Source organism: Electrona antarctica, assembly GCF_951216825.1.
Source record: "Electrona antarctica genome assembly, chromosome: 20".
NCBI classification, from domain to species: Eukaryota; Metazoa; Chordata; class Actinopteri; order Myctophiformes; family Myctophidae; genus Electrona; species Electrona antarctica.
Genome location: NC_136801.1, coordinates 6,215,879 through 6,235,315, shown reverse-complemented (window position 1 = coordinate 6,235,315; position 19,437 = coordinate 6,215,879). Strand labels below are relative to the sequence as shown.

General features: G+C 45.6%; 1 protein-coding gene across 2 annotated transcripts in view; it reads left to right on the top strand.

The window, feature by feature from the left end:
- Positions 1–19,437, top strand: part of slco5a1 (solute carrier organic anion transporter family member 5A1) — an 84,931-nt gene that overhangs the window by 45,226 nt on the left and 20,268 nt on the right. For both annotated transcript variants that reach the window (XM_079489194.1, XM_079489195.1), the window contains exons 5-6: positions 4,013–4,177; positions 15,697–15,895. In XM_079489194.1, the coding sequence (XP_079345320.1) occupies positions 4,013–4,177; positions 15,697–15,895 (364 nt within the window). The remainder of the gene's footprint in view (positions 1–4,012; positions 4,178–15,696; positions 15,896–19,437) is intronic.

Below are 19,437 nucleotides of genomic sequence, written 5' to 3'. Positions count from 1 at the left end.
TTGGTAGTATTGATTTGAAATGTTTTGATCGAATCATCAAACAATGTCTGCAGAAAGGCCAACGTGTGAATGGCGTAACAACTATTGATTGAAATCTTTGACTCATCAGAATAATTTGTACATTAGGCAATTCCAACAAAGTTGGGAGACCAGGGGTCTTGCTCAAGGACACTTCGACACTAACTCTGGGGGAGCCTGGGTTCGGACCGGCAACCTTGCGGTTCCCATCCGGCCACTCTTACCTCTGAACCACCGTCGACATTATGTGTTATGTATCGCTGTCTTTCCTCTGCTGTCTGACAGCAGTAAATATTCAGACATGCATTTTGTGTTTAACTCCCAGAGTGCTTTCCCAACCGCACTCCAATAATTGAAAACCTACGTCGTTAAGCCCTCCTACGAGATTGATTTGGCTGCGCTGAGCTCTGGTTACGCAACGACCACACCGACTGCCAACTGGGCGCCGTTTAAAGCATTCCATGCCATGCCAGACGGTGCCAAACTGTGTGCAAATAAATAGACATGCAATTGGAACGGGTTGTTAACCCATTTAGATCCGACGTCGCAATTTAAAGAATGTCTTTACAATTTTCTGAAATCCCTGAGGATTCTATATCAGTGGTTCTCAATATTTCATGTCAAGGACCACAAAAATTATATGTATTTGGTCGCCGACCCCCATCTGAAAATATGTTGTTCCATGCAGGGACCCTCCCCAGAAGCAAAGATTTGAGTAAAAAAAAACGCTCTGAAAGAATATATATTCAAAGATTTGCGCCACATTTTCGCGATTTTTCAAAAATAGCAGATCTACAAGCTCGTAGCGCGGCACTTGGTGGCGCACTATGAGCTTGTAGATCTGTATAACATAGTATAACATAATGAAAGTAACATAATGAAACACCAAAAAGGGTTCCCGCCCAAAATGGGTTAACTGTTCTCAGAACCGTTCTTTGGTGCAGTGGAAAAGAGCTTTAGACATCAACAGAACCTCACCATCTGTCCCACTCCATACTAGATTCCTGTATGGTCCAGCCCCACCATGACTGAAATAATTAGCATCACCGTGCTGCTATTCCTACCTCTGATCCCAGCTAACACTGACAGATGCTAGCACTTTCTCCGCCCAGAACAAGATTAGCTGAATTAGCACTGAGGAGAGCCATCCCCAGAACAAACCTCTATGCCACCCAGCGAGGGAACAGTTATCCGCATATTAACCAACACTTTGAACACTGAACAGTGCTTTTAAATAAATAACTACCAGCCTAATTCTGGCCTAATTGTGTTAGTTCCTTCTTTTTCTGTGAGACATCTGAGTGAGGAGGACATGAGTCTGAAGAAAAAAAAACCTTAAGTCATGTATAACCCATTCTGTACGGGAACCCCTTTTGGTGTTTTAACTATTGAAAAATAGCAGATCTACAAGCTCATAGCTCGCCACCGAGTGGCGCGCTACGAGCTTGTAGGTCTGCTATTTTTGAAAAATCGTGAAAATGCACCACAAATCTTTGAACATATATTCTTTCAGAAGACTTTTTTTTATTTATTTTTACGTCAGGCCTAAATGGGATAATTGAGTCGGGCTGGGCGTTAAAGAAGTGCAGATCGCAGTTCTTGGCCGCTTGCTCTGGAGACGTGAAGCGGTTGTTTCTGTAGCCGTGGAAGTCCTTGCTCTGGAGACGTGAAGCGGTTGTTTCTGTAGCCGTGGAAGTCCTTGCTCTGGAGACGTGAAGCGGTTGTTTCTGTAGCCGTGGAAGTCCTTGCTCTGGAGACGTGAAGCGGTTGTTTCTGTAGCCGTGGAAGTCCTTGCTCTGGAGACGTGAAGCGGTTGTTTCTGTAGCCGTGGAAGTCCTTGCTCTGGAGACGTGAAGCGGTTGTTTCTGTAGCCGTGGAAGTCCTTGCTCTGGAGACGTGAAGCGGTTGTTTCTGTAGCCGTGGAAGTCCTTGCTCTGGAGACGTGAAGCGGTTGTTTCTGTAGCCGTGGAAGTCCTTGCTCTGGAGACGTGAAGCGGTTGTTTCTGTAGCCGTGGAAGTCCTTGAAGCTGCTGGAACCATCATCCAGCTCATGGCTCTGTCCTGGCATGATGGCCAGGACACACTGGCCATCACACACACACACACACACACACACACACACACACACACACACACGCGCACGGGGGGAGGGGGGCACAACACAGCCATCAAACAAAAATGTTTTGTCAAACCATGTGACTTCCAGTGGAAATGCATTGGGGCGGCCATTAAACACGGACAAGACACAAGACAAATGTTGTATGCATGTTGCAACAGTGTGAGTGAGGCCTTAGATCATGAAGGTCAGGCTTATTACTGGAGAGTGATAAAACACACACAAACCATTCAGAGAAACATCCAACTTCAAACTCTGCGAGCTAGCACCTTATTAGGACCCATTCAAGCTCAGCTCTCAAATTCTCAATGTTGTCTATTTATTTGCAGGTCTGTGACTTTGGGTCGAAACTCATTACCAGCACTGTTCAAGTGTGCCTAAAATTGTGATTACGACCAACAGATTAACCCATTTTGGGCGGGAACCCCTTTTGGTGTTAGCATTATGTTATGCTTTAGCTATTGAAAAATAGCAGATCTAAAAGCTCATAGCGCGCCACCGAGTGGTGCGCTACAAGCTTGTAGGTCTGCTATTTTTGAAAAATCGAAGAACGACTGACATAGAAACATAGCTTTTTCAGAAAACTGTCAGGATGTAGAAGACATTTTTAGAATCTGGTCTCAGGTCAAAATGGGTTAATTCAATCGAATTTGAATTGTTTAATACTTTTTTCTCGCAACGCAATAACTGATTAATTTGGCTAGGTTCTGTTTTCAAGAAAGCCAGCATATTTTGAAAGTTGATATTTATGACCGCACTTAGAGGATATTGCCTAGGATGTTGAGTTGACTCTAAAAGCCTGATATATAATTATACTAAGCCTTATTCATATTACACATGACGCCAACAGATTATCTAGCAGTTAGTTTCGGTAAGCAACATTGTTGTGCAACAATGCATAAAGTCTATTTTGTGGCTTCTATAGCCCACAAATTCGATACATTTACAGGCCACCTGGGTCGCGGTGCGGCTAACAACACACTAACCCATTTTGTGCGGGAACCCTTTTTGGTGTTTTAAACATTGTTATAATTTAGCTATTGAAAAATAGCAGATCTACAAGCTCATAGCGCGCCACCGAGTGGCGCGCTATGAGCTTGTAGGTCTGCTATTTTTGAAAAATCGTGAAAATATTTATTTCAGAAAACTGGAGGATTTAGAAGATTTTTTTTTAATTTTGAGGTCAGACCTAAATGGGCTAATGATTTCACACACACCATGAGTTGGATTTTGTGCAAGATTGTGGTATGCAGTTGCAAGACGATTTACACATGCACCATTTTCTGTCTGTTTAATTATAGCATTGCATACTGTACTTAAAGGCCCACTTCACCCATTTTCAACCTATCTTCACATAATTGGTTCTCTAACTATAAGATGGCACCATTTCTGTATACTCACTGTGTTCTCAGAGGAGGGCTGTGGACAGTCCAGTGACATTCTTTGTATTGAGTTTGTGCTTGAAATGTACTATTCTGCAAACTGTTCACCCATTTAGGCCTGACCTCGAAATAAAAAAAAAATCTTCTAAATCCTCCAGTTTTCTGAAATAAATATTTTCACGATTTTTCAAAAATAGACCTACAAGCTCGTAGCGCGCCACTCGGTGGCGCGCTACGAGCTTGTAGATCTGCTGATTACAACATAATGTTTAAAACACAAAGGGGTTGCCGCCCAAAATGGGTTAATATATATTTCAATCAATCAAACATCATCTGCAGACAGGGTTGGTCATTTCAAACAAGAATTTTTTTTTATGTGAGAACAATGGCTTTTAATGCTAACTTTACTTGAGTAAATGTACTTAGTCACTCTCCACCACTGCAGCAGCCCACTAACGGCGCCCCCCTCCCCTCCCCCTGCTCTCTGTGTCCCCAGACCTGCCCAAGGCCGCCATGAGGATCCTCGGCAACATGACCTTCCTCTTCGTCAGCCTGTCCTATACGGCGGAGTGCGCCATCGTCACCGCCTTCATCACCTTCATCCCAAAGTTCATCGAGTCCCAGTTCGGAATCCCTGCCTCCAACGCCAGCATATACACAGGTAATAATGATACGGCGAGTCACATCCCTGCCTCCAACGCCAGCATATACACAGGTAATAACGATACGGCGAGTCACAACGGGACCACCTCCCCTTTGTTTTCATGCCTGCCAACACTCTTGAATTTTAGCAGGAGGACTCCCTGAATGCTTGCCCTTTTCTTCTATACGGCTGTGCTTCTGAATTGTAATTTCTCCTTTTATTGTGGACATTCATTCCCAACCCAGACTCTATGGTAAAAGTGAGCATGCCCGATCATGGGTGTTGCGCATCCCACTGATATGGAGCCTAATATTAATACCAAGTCAGTCAATACCAAGTCAGTCAGTGAATAATAGTCAGCGAATAATACGTCAATAAATACTACTAAGTCATTGAATACTATGTAAATACTAAGTCGTTGCCTGAGTGATTACAATAAAACACGACTCCGACCCGAGCGTGTCTCGGGTCAACTCTGGTATTTTCGGAGTCTGGGGACCCGGTGAAGAGCTCTAGTGTAAAACACATATTTATGCATTTCACAATTTGTCTGTTTTCATGCTGACACGTGTTCTCTTCTCTGTACCACAATGTGTGTCATCAGTTGTGTGTTGTTTATCCATTTCATTTTTCACCCCATAAGCCCCTTGTGTTTGCTCCATTTGTCAGGAATGTGTTATTGTCAGGAATGTCCTGTCCTTGCTCAATGTTTGTGTCATTTTCTGAATCGGCTTTTGTGACACATTTATCCGTATTTTTTGTGTTCACTTTCCTCAACCTTAGCCGATGCACTCTAATGCATATTCCTCCGTGTCTGACAAAAATCACACCCGTGTGAACTGAGTGGTGCAACTCCCTCTCTCCCCCTGTCTCTCTCTCTCTCTCTCTCTCTCTCTCTCTCTCTCTCTCTCTCTCTCTCTCTCTCTCTCTCTCTCTCTCTCTCTCTCTCTCTCTCTCTCTCTCTCTCTCTCTCTCTCTCTCTCTCTCTCTCTCTCTCTCTCTCTCTCTCTCTCTCTCTCTCTCTCTCTCTCTCTCTCTCTCTCTCTCTCTCTCTCTCTCTCTCTCTCTCTCTCTCTCTCTCTCTCTCTCTCTCTCTCTCTCTCTCTCTCTCTCTCCGTGTAATTAGCAGGCAACAGTGCAACACTATCTCGCTCTCTCTGTTTCTGGCACAACAGCGCCACTTTTGCCCCTACTGGTACTCATAGTCACATAGGTGAGGACATACTCTAAGGGACGGACGGACATTGCTGTTCCTTGGAGTGGTTGCACCACTCAAAAAATCATAGCGCCGTCCTGACCGATGACAACTCCTGGACCTTTCCACTCTGGACAATCCACTCTTGTAATATACACGATCTCCACTTTCATATTGTTCATCAGTGTGGCATATTTGTTTCTGCATGGCTCTCTGTATTTTTGAGTGGTGCAACCACTCCCTTACGGAGCTATGTGTGTGGGTGGCTGGGTGGGTCTGAGCACGAAAACAGCATGGTTGTTTTTCACCACCTGTGTGCAACCTAACACACATACAAACACACACGCACATATTATTATTATTTTTTTAAAGATATTTTTTTGCGGCTTACGCCTTTTATTGGTTTTTGAAGGGACAGACAGTAGGCTGACAGGAAACGGGAGAGAGATGGGGGAAGACATGCAGTAAAGGCCGTGTCGGGCTCGGGAGTCGAACCCGCGGCACACTGCGACTGGATTACCAGTCGGGTGCCCAGACGGTTACGCCACCGCCTGGGCACGCACATATTATTAACTGTATATATGATAATTTTGGGTGTGCCAGTACAGTAGAGGGACCCCCACACGGTAACTCTGTCATTTCTCAACCGTTTCGGACAGGGGGGCGGCTCGCCGGAACCGGGCCGGCACCCTGGGTGCGTTCCTGTGGGTCTGGAACATCTGGGGACCCCCCCCCCCCCCTGGGGACCCGGAGTTGCACCACTCACTTCACACGGGTGTGCTTTTTCTGAACATTCTGCTTCTGTAAAATCCATTCTTGCTGCATGCAAAGCAGTGTTGTGCAAAGCAGTGTAATGACCAGAGCTTGTAAAGTCAAGTTTTACAGGTTTGTTGAACTTCGCCGCCCCGTCATTTTCCATGTCCAGTAGTGTCCCTGCGCTTTTCATGGAGGCTTTGTTTAAACCTCAGCTGAAACTACCTTCAATGTGACACCTGGTCTGTCCAATGGTTGCAGGAATTTTCAAACTTTTAGTGGAATTTACACCACTTTTCCAACACCAAACTTGAATGGTTTATGGCTGCGCTTTTCCGTTTTTCTCAACTCACTCAACTCTTTCTGGCTCAGTTCAGTTATGTAGCCATCTAGCCACCCCTGTCCACAGTACACAGTCCGTGTACATGCAGTGTCTATTATTGCTGAACCAAAACACTCTGTCATAACTATTCCATTTGACATTTGTACTCCATTGGCGGTCTCTTTAGTGTACAGAGTAATGTTGCACTCCTGAACTTTCCTCATTAAGCTTGACTTGCTCACATTTATGACAGTCAGACCCAATGAAATGTCTTTGGCCCAATGAAATGTTGATTGACAGACCGCACACTTTGATCTTCGACCGTACCTGTGCCAAGCACTGGCGTCTTCTGTTGATCCTGTTGAGGCCACATGCCCTTCTGTTGTCTCTGCTCCGTCGTTACAAACGTTTCTTGGTTGATTCCCATGCTGGGAGGGAGCTGACGTATTTCCTCCGAATATCCTCTTCAATGCTGACTTCATGGACGCAAAAGTCAGATCTGTACATGCTGTGAGGGCTAACTGACGGTCTTTCATGTCCAAGCATGCAGTATCCAATAGTTTGAAAGCCAACACTGCGTCAGGGAGTTTTGTACTTTTGTACTTTCGCATACGAGAATAACGTTGCTCAAAATCAATGATGGTACAAACGGGAAGAACCGAGGCGAATATATACGTATATTCAGGTATAATTCCTCATGGGGGCTGGAGCCCTGCCCCCCCCCCCCCCCCCCCCCACAGAGTCTACCATTTTTGACGTGGTCCAGTCATGTATAAAATATATGAAATATGATTAAATGTAATTGCATTGTATAATTCAATTTATTTATGGCTTGGTTGAATGCTTGATTCTGATTGGAATCTCGCACATAATGTGATTTACAACTAAACGTTGCTCTCAAGAATGATTTAGAAAACATTTGAAGCGAGAAATAGACGCAGTAATCAAAAATGTATTCTACTTCCTTGTTTTTCGAGGCGACCGTATTGACGACCAGTGCAACACTGATGCAATACTTTCATTGCCATGAGGCAATACCTCGTTTTATTGTTACTTTTTGGTCAATGCATTAAAGGAGCATTCAGTGATTTGGGTGATTTGGAAAACCACCCAGTCCGCCCCGGTAACAAAATGTGCACATGCACACGCTCTACAGTGGGGGGGAAGTGCAACAGGCCAACAGCATGTGCACCAAGGCCCGCCCCCAGTTGATCATGATTGGAGGAAGGCCCCTCTCATCCTGATTGGATGAAGGCTTTGCCACCCGCCACCAAAACTGAAACTAGGGTTTTTTGACCCCAGGGGCTCACTGGGGACAGGGAGGAACTCCTTATATGGTCAGCACACTCTATAGTAGGGAGGATTATCCAGAAAAAAAGAAAAAATAAGTGATATTTGAATTAAGTCAAATCACTGAATATACCTTTAATTCATTTATTTAGTAGCCATGTAATAAGCGGGATAATAAAAGAGTCGGCGGTCATTAGGCCTATCGAGAAATAAAATTCCTAGCTGTCTGGGTTTTAGTTCTCGATTCACGTCATTCACAACTCAAGAGTGACTAGATGTCCCAACAATCCTAGCGTCCTAGCGTATCGGTTTTATGTAAGAAGCAGTAACCTGTATTGATTGAATTTATACCTAGCGATGCCTTTTCCCCCATAGCAGCAATTGTAAAGACAACTGTAGTGTCAATACAAATTGAAACGTAATGTACTTTTATTTAAAGCACATACAATACAATGTAGAAAGGTCCACTTTTACCCTTAAACCCATTTTGGGCGGGAACCCCTTTTGGTGTTTCAAGCATTCTGTTATACTTTAGCTATTGAAAAATAGCAGATCTACAAGCTCATAGCGCGCCACCGAGTGGCGCGCTATGAGCTTGTAGGTCTGCTATTTTTGAAAAATCGTAAAAATGCGGCACAAATCTTTGAATAGGTATATATTCTTTTAGAGCGAACGGTTTTTTTATTTCGACGTCAGGCCTAAATGGGTGACGCAACACACTCAGTGGAGCAGGGCGTCCGGATGCAACGCACTCTGTGGAGCAGGGCGTCCGGATGCAACGCACTCTGTGGAGCAGGGCGTCCGGATGCAACGCACTCTGTGGAGCAGGGCGTCCGGATGCAATGCACTCTGTGGAGCAGGGCGTCCGGATGCAACGCACTCTGTGGAGCAGGGCGTCCGGATGCAATGCACTCTGTGGAGCAGGGCGTCCGGATGCAACGCACTCTGTGGAGCAGGGCGTCCGGATGCAACGCACTCTGTGGAGCAGGGCGTCCGGATGCAACGCACTCTGTGGAGCAGGGCGTCCGGATGCAATGCACTCTGTGGAGCAGGGCGTCCGGATGCAACGCACTCTGTGGAGCAGGGCGTCCGGATGCAACGCACTCGGTGGAGCAGGGCGTCCGGATGCAACGCACTCTGTGGAGCAGGGCGTCCGGATGCAACGCACTCTGTGGAGCAGGGCGTCCGGATGCAACGCACTCTGTGGATCAGGGCGTCCGGATGCAACGCACTCTGTGGATCAGGGCGTCCGGATGCAACGCACTCTGTGGAGCAGGGCGTCCGGATGCAACGCACTCGGTGGAGCAGGGCGTCCGGATGCAACGCACTCGGTGGAGCAGGGCGTCCGGATGCAACGCACTCGGTGGAGCAGGGTGTCGCGACGCCATCCGGACGCAACGCACTCAGGCCCCTTTTCCACCGGTTCAGTTCCCAATGGGAACCGGTTCAGTTCTTTTTGGTTTTTAGTCCATGAGCCAGAGCTCCAAAATTGAAACGTTAATTATGAATTGAGTGGGCAAAATCATACCTATATTAGATTGTTATCACCATTAAACGTCCCCAATTGAGTACTTACACGAAGACGATGATTTATTGTATTACAAATTTTAAATTTTTAAATATGCAAATGAGGCATTATGTAGGAAAATATGAAAAAGCTACTACTGTGGAAGGGTTATCATGTATTAATTTACTTGTATTGATCCTATAAACAATTTAATATAGGGTATAGTTTGCCCACCAATTTTGGAGCTCTGGCTCATGGACTAAAAACCAAAAAGAACTGAACCGGTTCCCATTGGGAACCAACCAACCGGTGGAAAAGGGGTCTCTGTGGAGCAGGGCGTCACGACGCCGTCCGGACGCAACACACTCAGTGGAGCCCCGCCGTTAGTCAGTGAATACCAAGTCAATATTCACTTACTTAGTATTTACCAAGTGAATGTATTGCATTTGGTTCACTCACTGCCCCACTGATCCTGTCTCTGCTTTCCCCTCTCCTTGTTCATCACCACGTAAGCACAGACACGTACGCACAGACGTAAGCACACGTAAGCACAGACGCACGCAGACAGAGAGCAGCGTAAGCACAGACGCACGCAGACAGAGCGCAGCGCTCTGACTCATTGTGACCCGCTGGCTTGCATTCAGAGAGCTACTGCAACGCACTGGTCTGTGTATTCAGTTTAGGGATCATGAAATTGCACTTGACGATTAACCCATTTTGACCTGAGATCAGATTCTAAAAATGTCTTCTACATCCTGACAGTTTTCTGAAAAAGCTATGTTTCTATGTCAGTCGTTCTTCGATTTTTCAAAAATAGCAGATCTACAAGCTCATAGCGCGCCACCGAGTGGCACGCTATGAGCTTGTAGATCTGCTATTTTTCAATAGCTACAGTATAACATAATGCTAACACCAAAAGGGGTTCCCGCCCAAAATGGGTTAATTGTCATACAAAAGAGATTGTGATTAACGATTGAATTGTGCTTTTGGCTTTGAAAATGTAAACATAAACAAAATGGCTTTTAGGGGTTAATACATTTTTATATTTAAATAGTGGAAATAGCTGATCTACGTATGTTTGAAAATGTCTGAAATTTTTTCAACGTGGAAACGATTTGGACAGTTATTATGCCGATTATGCAAAACATTTTCGAATAATTGTGATCAGGCGATTATGTAATGACTGTGACAGTTGTCAAGTTGGTTGTCGGTAAGCATCCGCCAACTTGCACGCGCACACACACACACACACACACACACACACACACACACACACACACACACACACACACACAGGACACATTCCTGGCAGTTTCTTGTTGTAATATGTGTTCAGTCCACCCAGTACACTGCACAAGGGACCGCTCTATTTCATCAATCAGTCGAGCGATGATAATCTGTAAGGCTAATGTGGAGCTAATCTGGCATCAGGGTTAGAGAAGCGAGTTGCGGATTGATTTGAAAGCTCAATTGACTTGAATGGCTGTGAAATAGCTGTGGTGGCACGCACACACACACACACACACACACACACACACACACACACAGTCATTGCCTCAATCTCATCTGCCTGTTGCCAGGATACAAGGGGGGAAAGGCAAATGGGTGTTACAGTTGCCATGGCTACCCAAACGATGCCAGGCTGTGTGGAAGTAATTAACGGGAGGAGAGGGGCAACTCCTGTGGATGTCACATCGGTGGGTGGGTCTATGGGACAACTGTTACATCCTCCCTGACCAGGCAGGAGCCAAGGCAGAGACGACTCATTTTTGAAGAGGGCAGTTTGTGTGCGTGCGGGTGTGCGGTCACACAAGACTGCTTGCTGCTTGTACGCCAGTATAACTATTCAGGTGTGTTTAAGCATAATCTGTTCATAGGCGTGTGTGTGTGTGTGTGTGTGTGTGGTGTGTGGTGTGTTAGTGAGTGTTAAGTTTAGACTTTATCTTGCAAGAGATGTCACCACACCATGCTCATTAGCGGTTGCAACAGAAATAGATCACACGTGCACGTGCATCTCTCAGCTGAGAGTTCCCCATGTATCTCTGGCTTTGTCTTTCTCTTCCAGGGCAATGCCTCCTCTTCTCTTCCTCACTCTTGTTGCACCTTCACACCTCTGTTCTCCACCTTCACACCTCTGTTCTCCACACCTTCACACCTCTGTTCTCCACCGTCACACCTCTGTTCTCCACCTTCACACCTCTGTTCTCCACCTTCACACCTCTGTTCTCCACCTTCACACCTCTGTTCTCCACCTTCACACCTCTGTTCTCCACACCTTCACACCTCTGTTCTCCACCTTCACACCTCTGTTCTCCACCTTCACACCTCTGTTCTCCTCACCTTCACACCTCTGTTCTCCACCTTCACACCTCTGTTCTCCACACCTTCACACCTCTGTTCTCCACCTTCACACCTCTGTTCTCCACCTTCACACCTCTGTTCTCCACCTTCACACCTCTGTTCTCCACCTTCACACCTCTGTTCTCCACACCTTCACACCTCTGTTCTCCACCTTCACACCTCTGTTCTCCACACCTTCACACCTCTGTTCTCCACCTTCACACCTCTGTTCTCCACCTTCACACCTCTGTTCTCCACCTTCACACCTCTGTTCTCCACCTTCACACCTCTGTTCTCCACCTTCACACCTCTGTTCTCCACCTTCACACCTCTGTTCTCCACCTTCACACCTCTGTTCTCCTCACCTTCACACCTCTGTTCTCCTCACCTTCACACCTCTGTTCTCCACCTTCACACCTCTGTTCTCCTCACCTTCACACCTCTGTTCTCCTCACCTTCACACCTCTGTTCTCCACACCTTCACACCTCTGTTCTCCACCTTCACACCTCTGTTCTCCACCTTCACACCTCTGTTCTCCACACCTTCACACCTCTGTTCTCCTCACCTTCACACCTCTGTTCTCCTCACCTTCACACCTCTGTTCTCCACCGTCACACCTCTGTTCTCCACCTTCACACCTCTGTTCTCCACCTTCACACCTCTGTTCTCCACCTTCACACCTCTGTTCTCCACCTTCACACCTCTGTTCTCCTCACCTTCACACCTCTGTTCTCCACCTTCACACCTCTGTTCTCCTCACCTTCACACCTCTGTTCTCCACCTTCACACCTCTGTTCTCCACACCTTCACACCTCTGTTCTCCTCACCTTCACACCTCTGTTCTCCACACCTTCACACCTCTGTTCTCCACCTTCACACCTCTGTTCTCCACCTTCACACCTCTGTTCTCCACCTTCACACCTCTGTTCTCCACCTTCACACCTCTGTTCTCCACCTTCACACCTCTGTTCTCCACCTTCACACCTCTGTTCTCCACCTTCACACCTCTGTTCTCCACCTTCACACCTCTGTTCTCCACACCTTCACACCTCTGTTCTCCACCTTCACACCTCTGTTCTCCACCTTCACACCTCTGTTCTCCACACCTTCACACCTCTGTTCTCCACACCTTCACACCTGTTCTCCACCTTCACACCTCTGTTCTCCACCTTCACACCTCTGTTCTCCACCTTCACACCTCTGTTCTCCACACCTTCACACCTCTGTTCTCCACCTTCACACCTCTGTTCTCCACCTTCACACCTCTGTTCTCCACCTTCACACCTCTGTTCTCCACAGTCATCTTTTGCTTTTTCTCTAACCTTTTAGAAATACTTTTTATATACATGTTTTATTCTGTGCTGCATCCAGCACTGGGTCACAAGCTACAGTTCAGAAAGTTCACAATAGTCGAGTCTTTTCTGCTGTAGAAGCTCAAAGAATATGACCGGACACACATGCACACATTATGCCCACGCACACACTTCAATTCTATCCTAACCTGCACTTTCTGCAATGATTCCTTTCCTGCCAGTGTTTTGGATCTTATGAAGGTCTTTGAGGTTGGTAACAACTAGGGATGGGTATCGATTCCGGTTCTTCTTATCGATTCGGTTATCGAATCTCGGTTCCAAAATGCTATAAAATAACCTGTAAATAAGAGGTCAAATGTTTATTTAACAAAATGAGTCAATTTAAGACATGTAATGAATAGAGTAACAATCCTCTCCTTTATTCAACTGTTGAGCCATTTGTGCATAATATAGTGAGCTATGTTTTCCTTTTTTTCTACTCTTATTTAGCCAGGGCAATAGCCTAGTGTTGTAGGCTACTTCTCTGACTACTACTGACGATAAACAAATAAAAGCCTGTCTGAGAGCAACACACACACACACACACACACACACACACACACACACACACACACACACACACACACACACACACACACACACACACACACACACACACACACACTTGCCCAGTCTAACTTCGAAGCCTTTGTGCTGCACATTTCTGTTAGTAGCAAAACACAGCATGAAAGCCGTCTCTGTTTAATTTCAACGGTCCCACATTTAGCCTGTCGGCAAAAGTTAACACCTATCGTCGGCCGGAGAAGCGCTAAATCCCCCCCCCCCCCGCGATGATAATTTGCCAGTCAATCATTTACCCATTTTGACCTGAGATCAGATTCTATTAATGTCTTCTACATCCTGACAGTTTTCTGAAAAAGCTATGTTTCGTTTTCAAAAATAGCAGACCTACAAGCTCGTAGCGCGCCACTCGGTGGCGCGCTACGAGCTTGTAGATCTGCTATTTTTCAATAACTAAAGCATAACATAATGCTAACACCAAAAGGGGTTCCCACCCAAAATGGGTTAATCCACGCTATGCACCTGCTCCTCTCTCTCTCTCTCTCTCTCTCTCTCGATTTCCCCCCATAAACTTCACCTGAAATCTGAATTTTGAAAAGTAACAGTTTTGGACATAATGAGGTCTCCATATGGATTTTCACTTCTTTCACGGCAGAATCTCTTTCCCTGGTCGACGGAGCTCTTTGGGAAGCGTCAGCGTGTTGTACTGTAAATCATGTGAAGTGGCGTACGACCGCATATCGCAGCTACCAAGCGTTCAGCAACGCGGCGAAGCAGTCTGTACGAATCACCGTGATATGAATGTGCATACAGGCTGTGTGTGCATGCATGTCTGTTTTAATCCTGGAATCACCATGAATCACCATGATATGAATGTGCATACAGGCTGTGTGTGCATGCATGTCTGTTTTAATCCTGGAATCACCATGAATCACCATGATATGAATGTGCATATAGGCTGTGTGTGCATGCCAGTGGCGTATCCAGGAATTATGTTTTGGGCAGGCAAGATCATGTGTTAATTGTCGTCTCCCCGCGCACAATCGTAGAGATATACCTGCCAGACGAGTAGGATACAAAGGCTGAAAGGCATGCATTTACATTCCAATGGGTGATTGAGGGTTGCGCTCTACCGCAACGGCCAATCAGCTGTCCACTAATAGTTCTCAGGTCTTGTTTTTGTCTTCTTTTTTTCTCATTGTATGGATTTTGGCCAGGCCAGAAATGGATTTGGACAGGCGGACGCCTGCCCTCGCCTTATTGTAGATACGCCTCTGGTGCATGCATGTCTGTTTTAATCCTGGGCTAAAGCATGAGCATGTACTGTACCACACATGTACTGCACTTATAGGATAATCACAAACTACAAGCTGTGTGATAACTGGTCCCTGCTGAGAGTGCTCCAGGAGATGAAGTGAATGGAGTGTGAGTGTGTCCGTGTGTGTCTGCGTGCGTGCGTGCGTGCGTGCGTGCGTGCGTGCGTGCGTGCGTGCACAAGTGGATGGACACTTATTACAGTATACCCTGCGACATATCTCGGGGACATCTCCATCCTGGCTGCCTGGATCTCTCTGTGTCGTTATCCAGCCGTGAGAGCCAGTGACTGGGAGTTAGAGGGACAGGCTCGCGTGTGTGTGTAAACTGACCATGTCCACACTGTCCATCCAGCCAACCGCTCAGCTTTGACTTCAATGTCGTAAATTAAGCTCTAACTCTAGCACAGCTCACTGCAGCTAGCCCATGGCCTAGCCTACTGAGCTGTACTGTCATACTATTCATATAACACAACATGGCCTTGTGAAGTGTTTTTTGAATTGTCTTTGTTTAACTGAGTTGGTTAAATTAAGTTATATTGAGATTGATTCACAATTTTTTTTTAAGGTGAAAATATTAGGCTTATACTGTACAGTAGTATGAATGAAATATTGACTAAAACGAAGGTCATTTACATGGTTCTAGTTTAGTTTTAGTAAATGCACAATACAGTTTCAGTTATTTAGCCTCGTTTGTATTTTTTATGTGAGTTAACTAACCCATTCTGGACGGGAGTTTTGGTGTTTTAACTAAGCATTATTTAGCTATTGAAAAATCTACAAGCTCATTTTTGAAAAATCGTGAAAATGTGGCACAAATCTTTGAATATATATTCTTTCAGAAGACTTTTTATTTATTTCACGTCAGGCCTAAATGGGCTAATTAAAATCTTCATTTGGTTAGATTGAGTTAACTACAGTAACTCCTTTCCCCTCTTCCAGGTGTGATCATCGTGCCCAGTGCTGGCGTGGGCATCGTGCTGGGCGGTTACATCATCAAGAAGCTGAAGCTGGGCGCCAGGGAGTCTGCCAAGCTGGCCATGATCTGCAGCGGCGTGTCGCTGCTCTGCTTCTCCACGCTCTTCATCGTGGGCTGTGAGAGCATCAACCTGGGAGGCATCAACATACCCTACACCACCGGGTGAGGACCCTTTTTGAGTGGTGCAACCACTCCCTTATGGAGCTATTTGTGTGGGTGGCTGGGTGGGTGGGTGTGTGGGTGGGAGGCTGGGTGCGTCTGAGCATGAAAACAGCATGGTTGTTTTTCACCACCTGTGCGCAACCTAACACACACACATATTAACTGTATATATGGTGATTTCGGGTGTGCCAGTACAGTACAGTACAGTGACAGTACAGTACAGTAGAGGGTACAGTAGAGGGACCCCCACACGTTAATTTCTCAACCGTTTCGGATGCGGGGCGGCTCGCCGGAATCGGGCCGGCACCCTGGGTGTGTTCCTGTGGGTCTGGAGCTTCCGTCCCCCACCACCCACCCCCACACGGAGTTGCACGGAGTTGCACCACTGTGGCTCAGGGGGTAGAGCAGGTCGTCCAATGATCCGTGGGTCGGCGGTTCGAATCCCGGCTCCTCCTGTCTACATGTCGAAGTGTCCTTGGGCAAGACACTGAACCCCAAATTGCTCCCGATGTGCTGGTTGGTACCTTGCATGGTTTCCGCTGCCATCGGTGTATGAATGTATGTGTGAATGGGTGAATGTAATGCACAATCTATGTAAAGCGCCTTGGATAAAGGCGCTATATAAATGCACCATTTACCATTTACCACTTCACACGGGTGTGATTTTTTTCTTTAACCGTGCCCATTTAGACCTGACTTCGAAATAAAAAAAATGTCTTCTAAATCCTGTCAATTTTCTGAAATACCTATGTTTCTATATTGGTGGTGCTCAATATTTCATGTCAAGGACCCCAGAAACTATATGTAATTGGCCACCGACTCCCCCCCATCTGAAAATATGTTGTGCCAGGGACCTCCCCAGAAGCATAGATAGCGCTTGTGAGGACAACGAAAAACGCACATGTAAACTCACTCACTGTAGTGTATTGGTTTGAGTCCAGGCATGCTGTCACCGTTCACACAAACATCATCCGCTGTGGCGTCTCCGTGTGGAGCGTGAGTCATTAATTATCCACAGTAGCATCTGTTCTAGTGGGACGCCATGAATCATGCTGCTGCCACCTTCTATTCCTGAAGCCCGCCATCAACACCACGCATCATAATGTAGAGGAGGCGTGCCACATGCACATAGGCACCAGTCCATCATAATGGCGAGGAGGTGTGCCACATGCACATAGGCACCAGTCCATCATCCACCGTATCACCGCCGTGCACTGAGACATGGCGCCGGAAGTCACGTTTCATGTGAATATACAAGACACGTAAACCCACAGTTTTCTAAAAAAGCTATGTTTCTATGTCAGTCGTTCTTCGACTTTTCAAAAATAGCAGACCTACAAGCTCATAGCGCGCCACTCGGTGGCGCGCTATGAGCTTGTAGATCTGCTATTTTTCAATAGCTAAAGCATAACATAATGCTAACACCAAAAGGGGTTCCCGCCCAAAATGGGTTAAGGAGGAATGTTATGTGTGATGCTTGATGACACCTGAGGTGTGACAAGTGGTTGAGGCCGTACATACAAATGACTAATTTACGTTCTGTAGTTACACACATTAGATTCCATATGGTCTTTTTTTATACTCCCATTTTGTCAGTAAAACATTTAATTGGCTCATCTTAACCCGTTTAGACCTGAGGACGATTCTACAAAAATGTCTTCAAAATCCTAAAAAGTTTTCTGAAACCTATGTTTCTGTCAGTGGTTTTCAAACATTTTCATGTCAAGGACCCCAGAAATCTTATGAAATTGGCTGCCGAACCCCATCTGAAAATATGTTGTTCCACCAGGGACCCTCCCAGAAGCAAAGATTTGATTTAAAAAAAGTTCACTCTGAAAGAATATATATTCAAAGATTTGCGCCACATTTTCACGATTTTTCAAAAATGTCAGACCTACAAGTTCATAGCGCGGCACTCGGTGCCGCGCTATGAGCTTGTAGATCTGCTATTTTCCAACAGCTAAAGCATAACATAATGCTATAAACACCAAAAGGGGTTCCCGCCCAAAATGGGTTAAAGGCATATTCACAAGTAATTAGCTGCGCTGGGTATGTTTCTCCCTTTTTAAATGTGGTGAACCAAATTAATTTATTTTACAGGGTAGATGTACCGACAGCTCAATGGTCCACCGGGGAATAGGATTTTACTAGCCTACTAACCCACGGAGATGCTGTTTTGCCCAGACTTATACAAAAGTGCACTGCACATTGGTATATCAATTTTAAATCCGCTCAGTGGAGAGAAATCCTTCTAGTTTGCTAGTGATTTAGGGTGACTTTCAGCCTGATCTATACGACGGCTTCTGTTCTCTCTGGAAGTGGACATAAAACAACCCCATTTTTAAGGTTGCACGTCTATTCTACAAGACTTTATGCTACAGTTTATTTCTCTAGGCGACTGATAGAGTTCTCCCAGCATGCAGCTTGTCCCCATGCTGCCTGAAGGAAGAGTTTGTTTAACCCATTTTGGGCGGGAACCCCTTTTGGTGTTTTAAAGCGTTATGTTATACTTTAACTATAGAGGGTATGCGCATGCATATAGTGAATGGCAGATCGAGTGGCAAATCGAGTGGCAAAGTGAGTGACAAAGTGAATTTAATGTTGTTTAAAGTCAGTTCATGCAATGAAATAGGACTTTTCTGTGTGGCTGTCGAGGCCAGAAAGTAGTTTTTTGACACTCAGTAGGCATTCCAGCATAACTTCCTGGTATGATGATGATGTCACGCGCATACCCTCTATAGAAAAATAACTTGTAGGTCTGCTATTTTTGAAAAATCATGAAAATGCGGCACAAATCTTTGGATATATATTCTCTCAAAGCGAACGTTTTTAACTCAAAGCCTTGCTTCTGTGTGGTCCGTGGAACAACATATTTTCAGATGGGGGTCAGCGGCCAATTACATATATTTTTGGGGGTCCTTGACATGAAAATATTTGAGAACCACTAACGTAGAAACATGGGTTTTTCAGGCATTTGTAGAATCGTCCCCAGGTCAAAATGGGTTAAGCCATTTTGAGCGTAAACCCCTTTTGGTGGTTACATACATTGTTATAATTTAACTATTGAAAAAATAGCAGATCTACAAGCTCATAGCGCGGCACCGAGTGCCGCGCTATGAACTTGTAGGTCTGCTATTTTTGAAAAATCGTTAAAATGTGCCTCAAATCTTTCAGAAAATTGTCATGATTTTATTTATTTTTCCGACGTCGGGCCTGAATGGGTTAAGGTCCGTCTCTCAAATTGTGCCCCCGTGACTTATTAATGACCATAGTATTTGTCGGAGCATTCGGCAGCATCCTGTGAACTGGAAGGAACCGTCATTATGACCAGGACCCGTCACTGCTGTCGCCCACATGAGGAATTTGTATCGTCCTCTCTTTGTTCTACTTATCTGTCCTCATACACTGAGACCTAGTGGTTCTCAAACGCTTTCATGTCAGGGAGCCCCAAATGTATATATATTTGGTCGTGGACCCCATCAGAAAAGATTTTATGCCGGGGGCCCCCAGAAGAGAATATTTGTGTTTTTTAAATATATAAA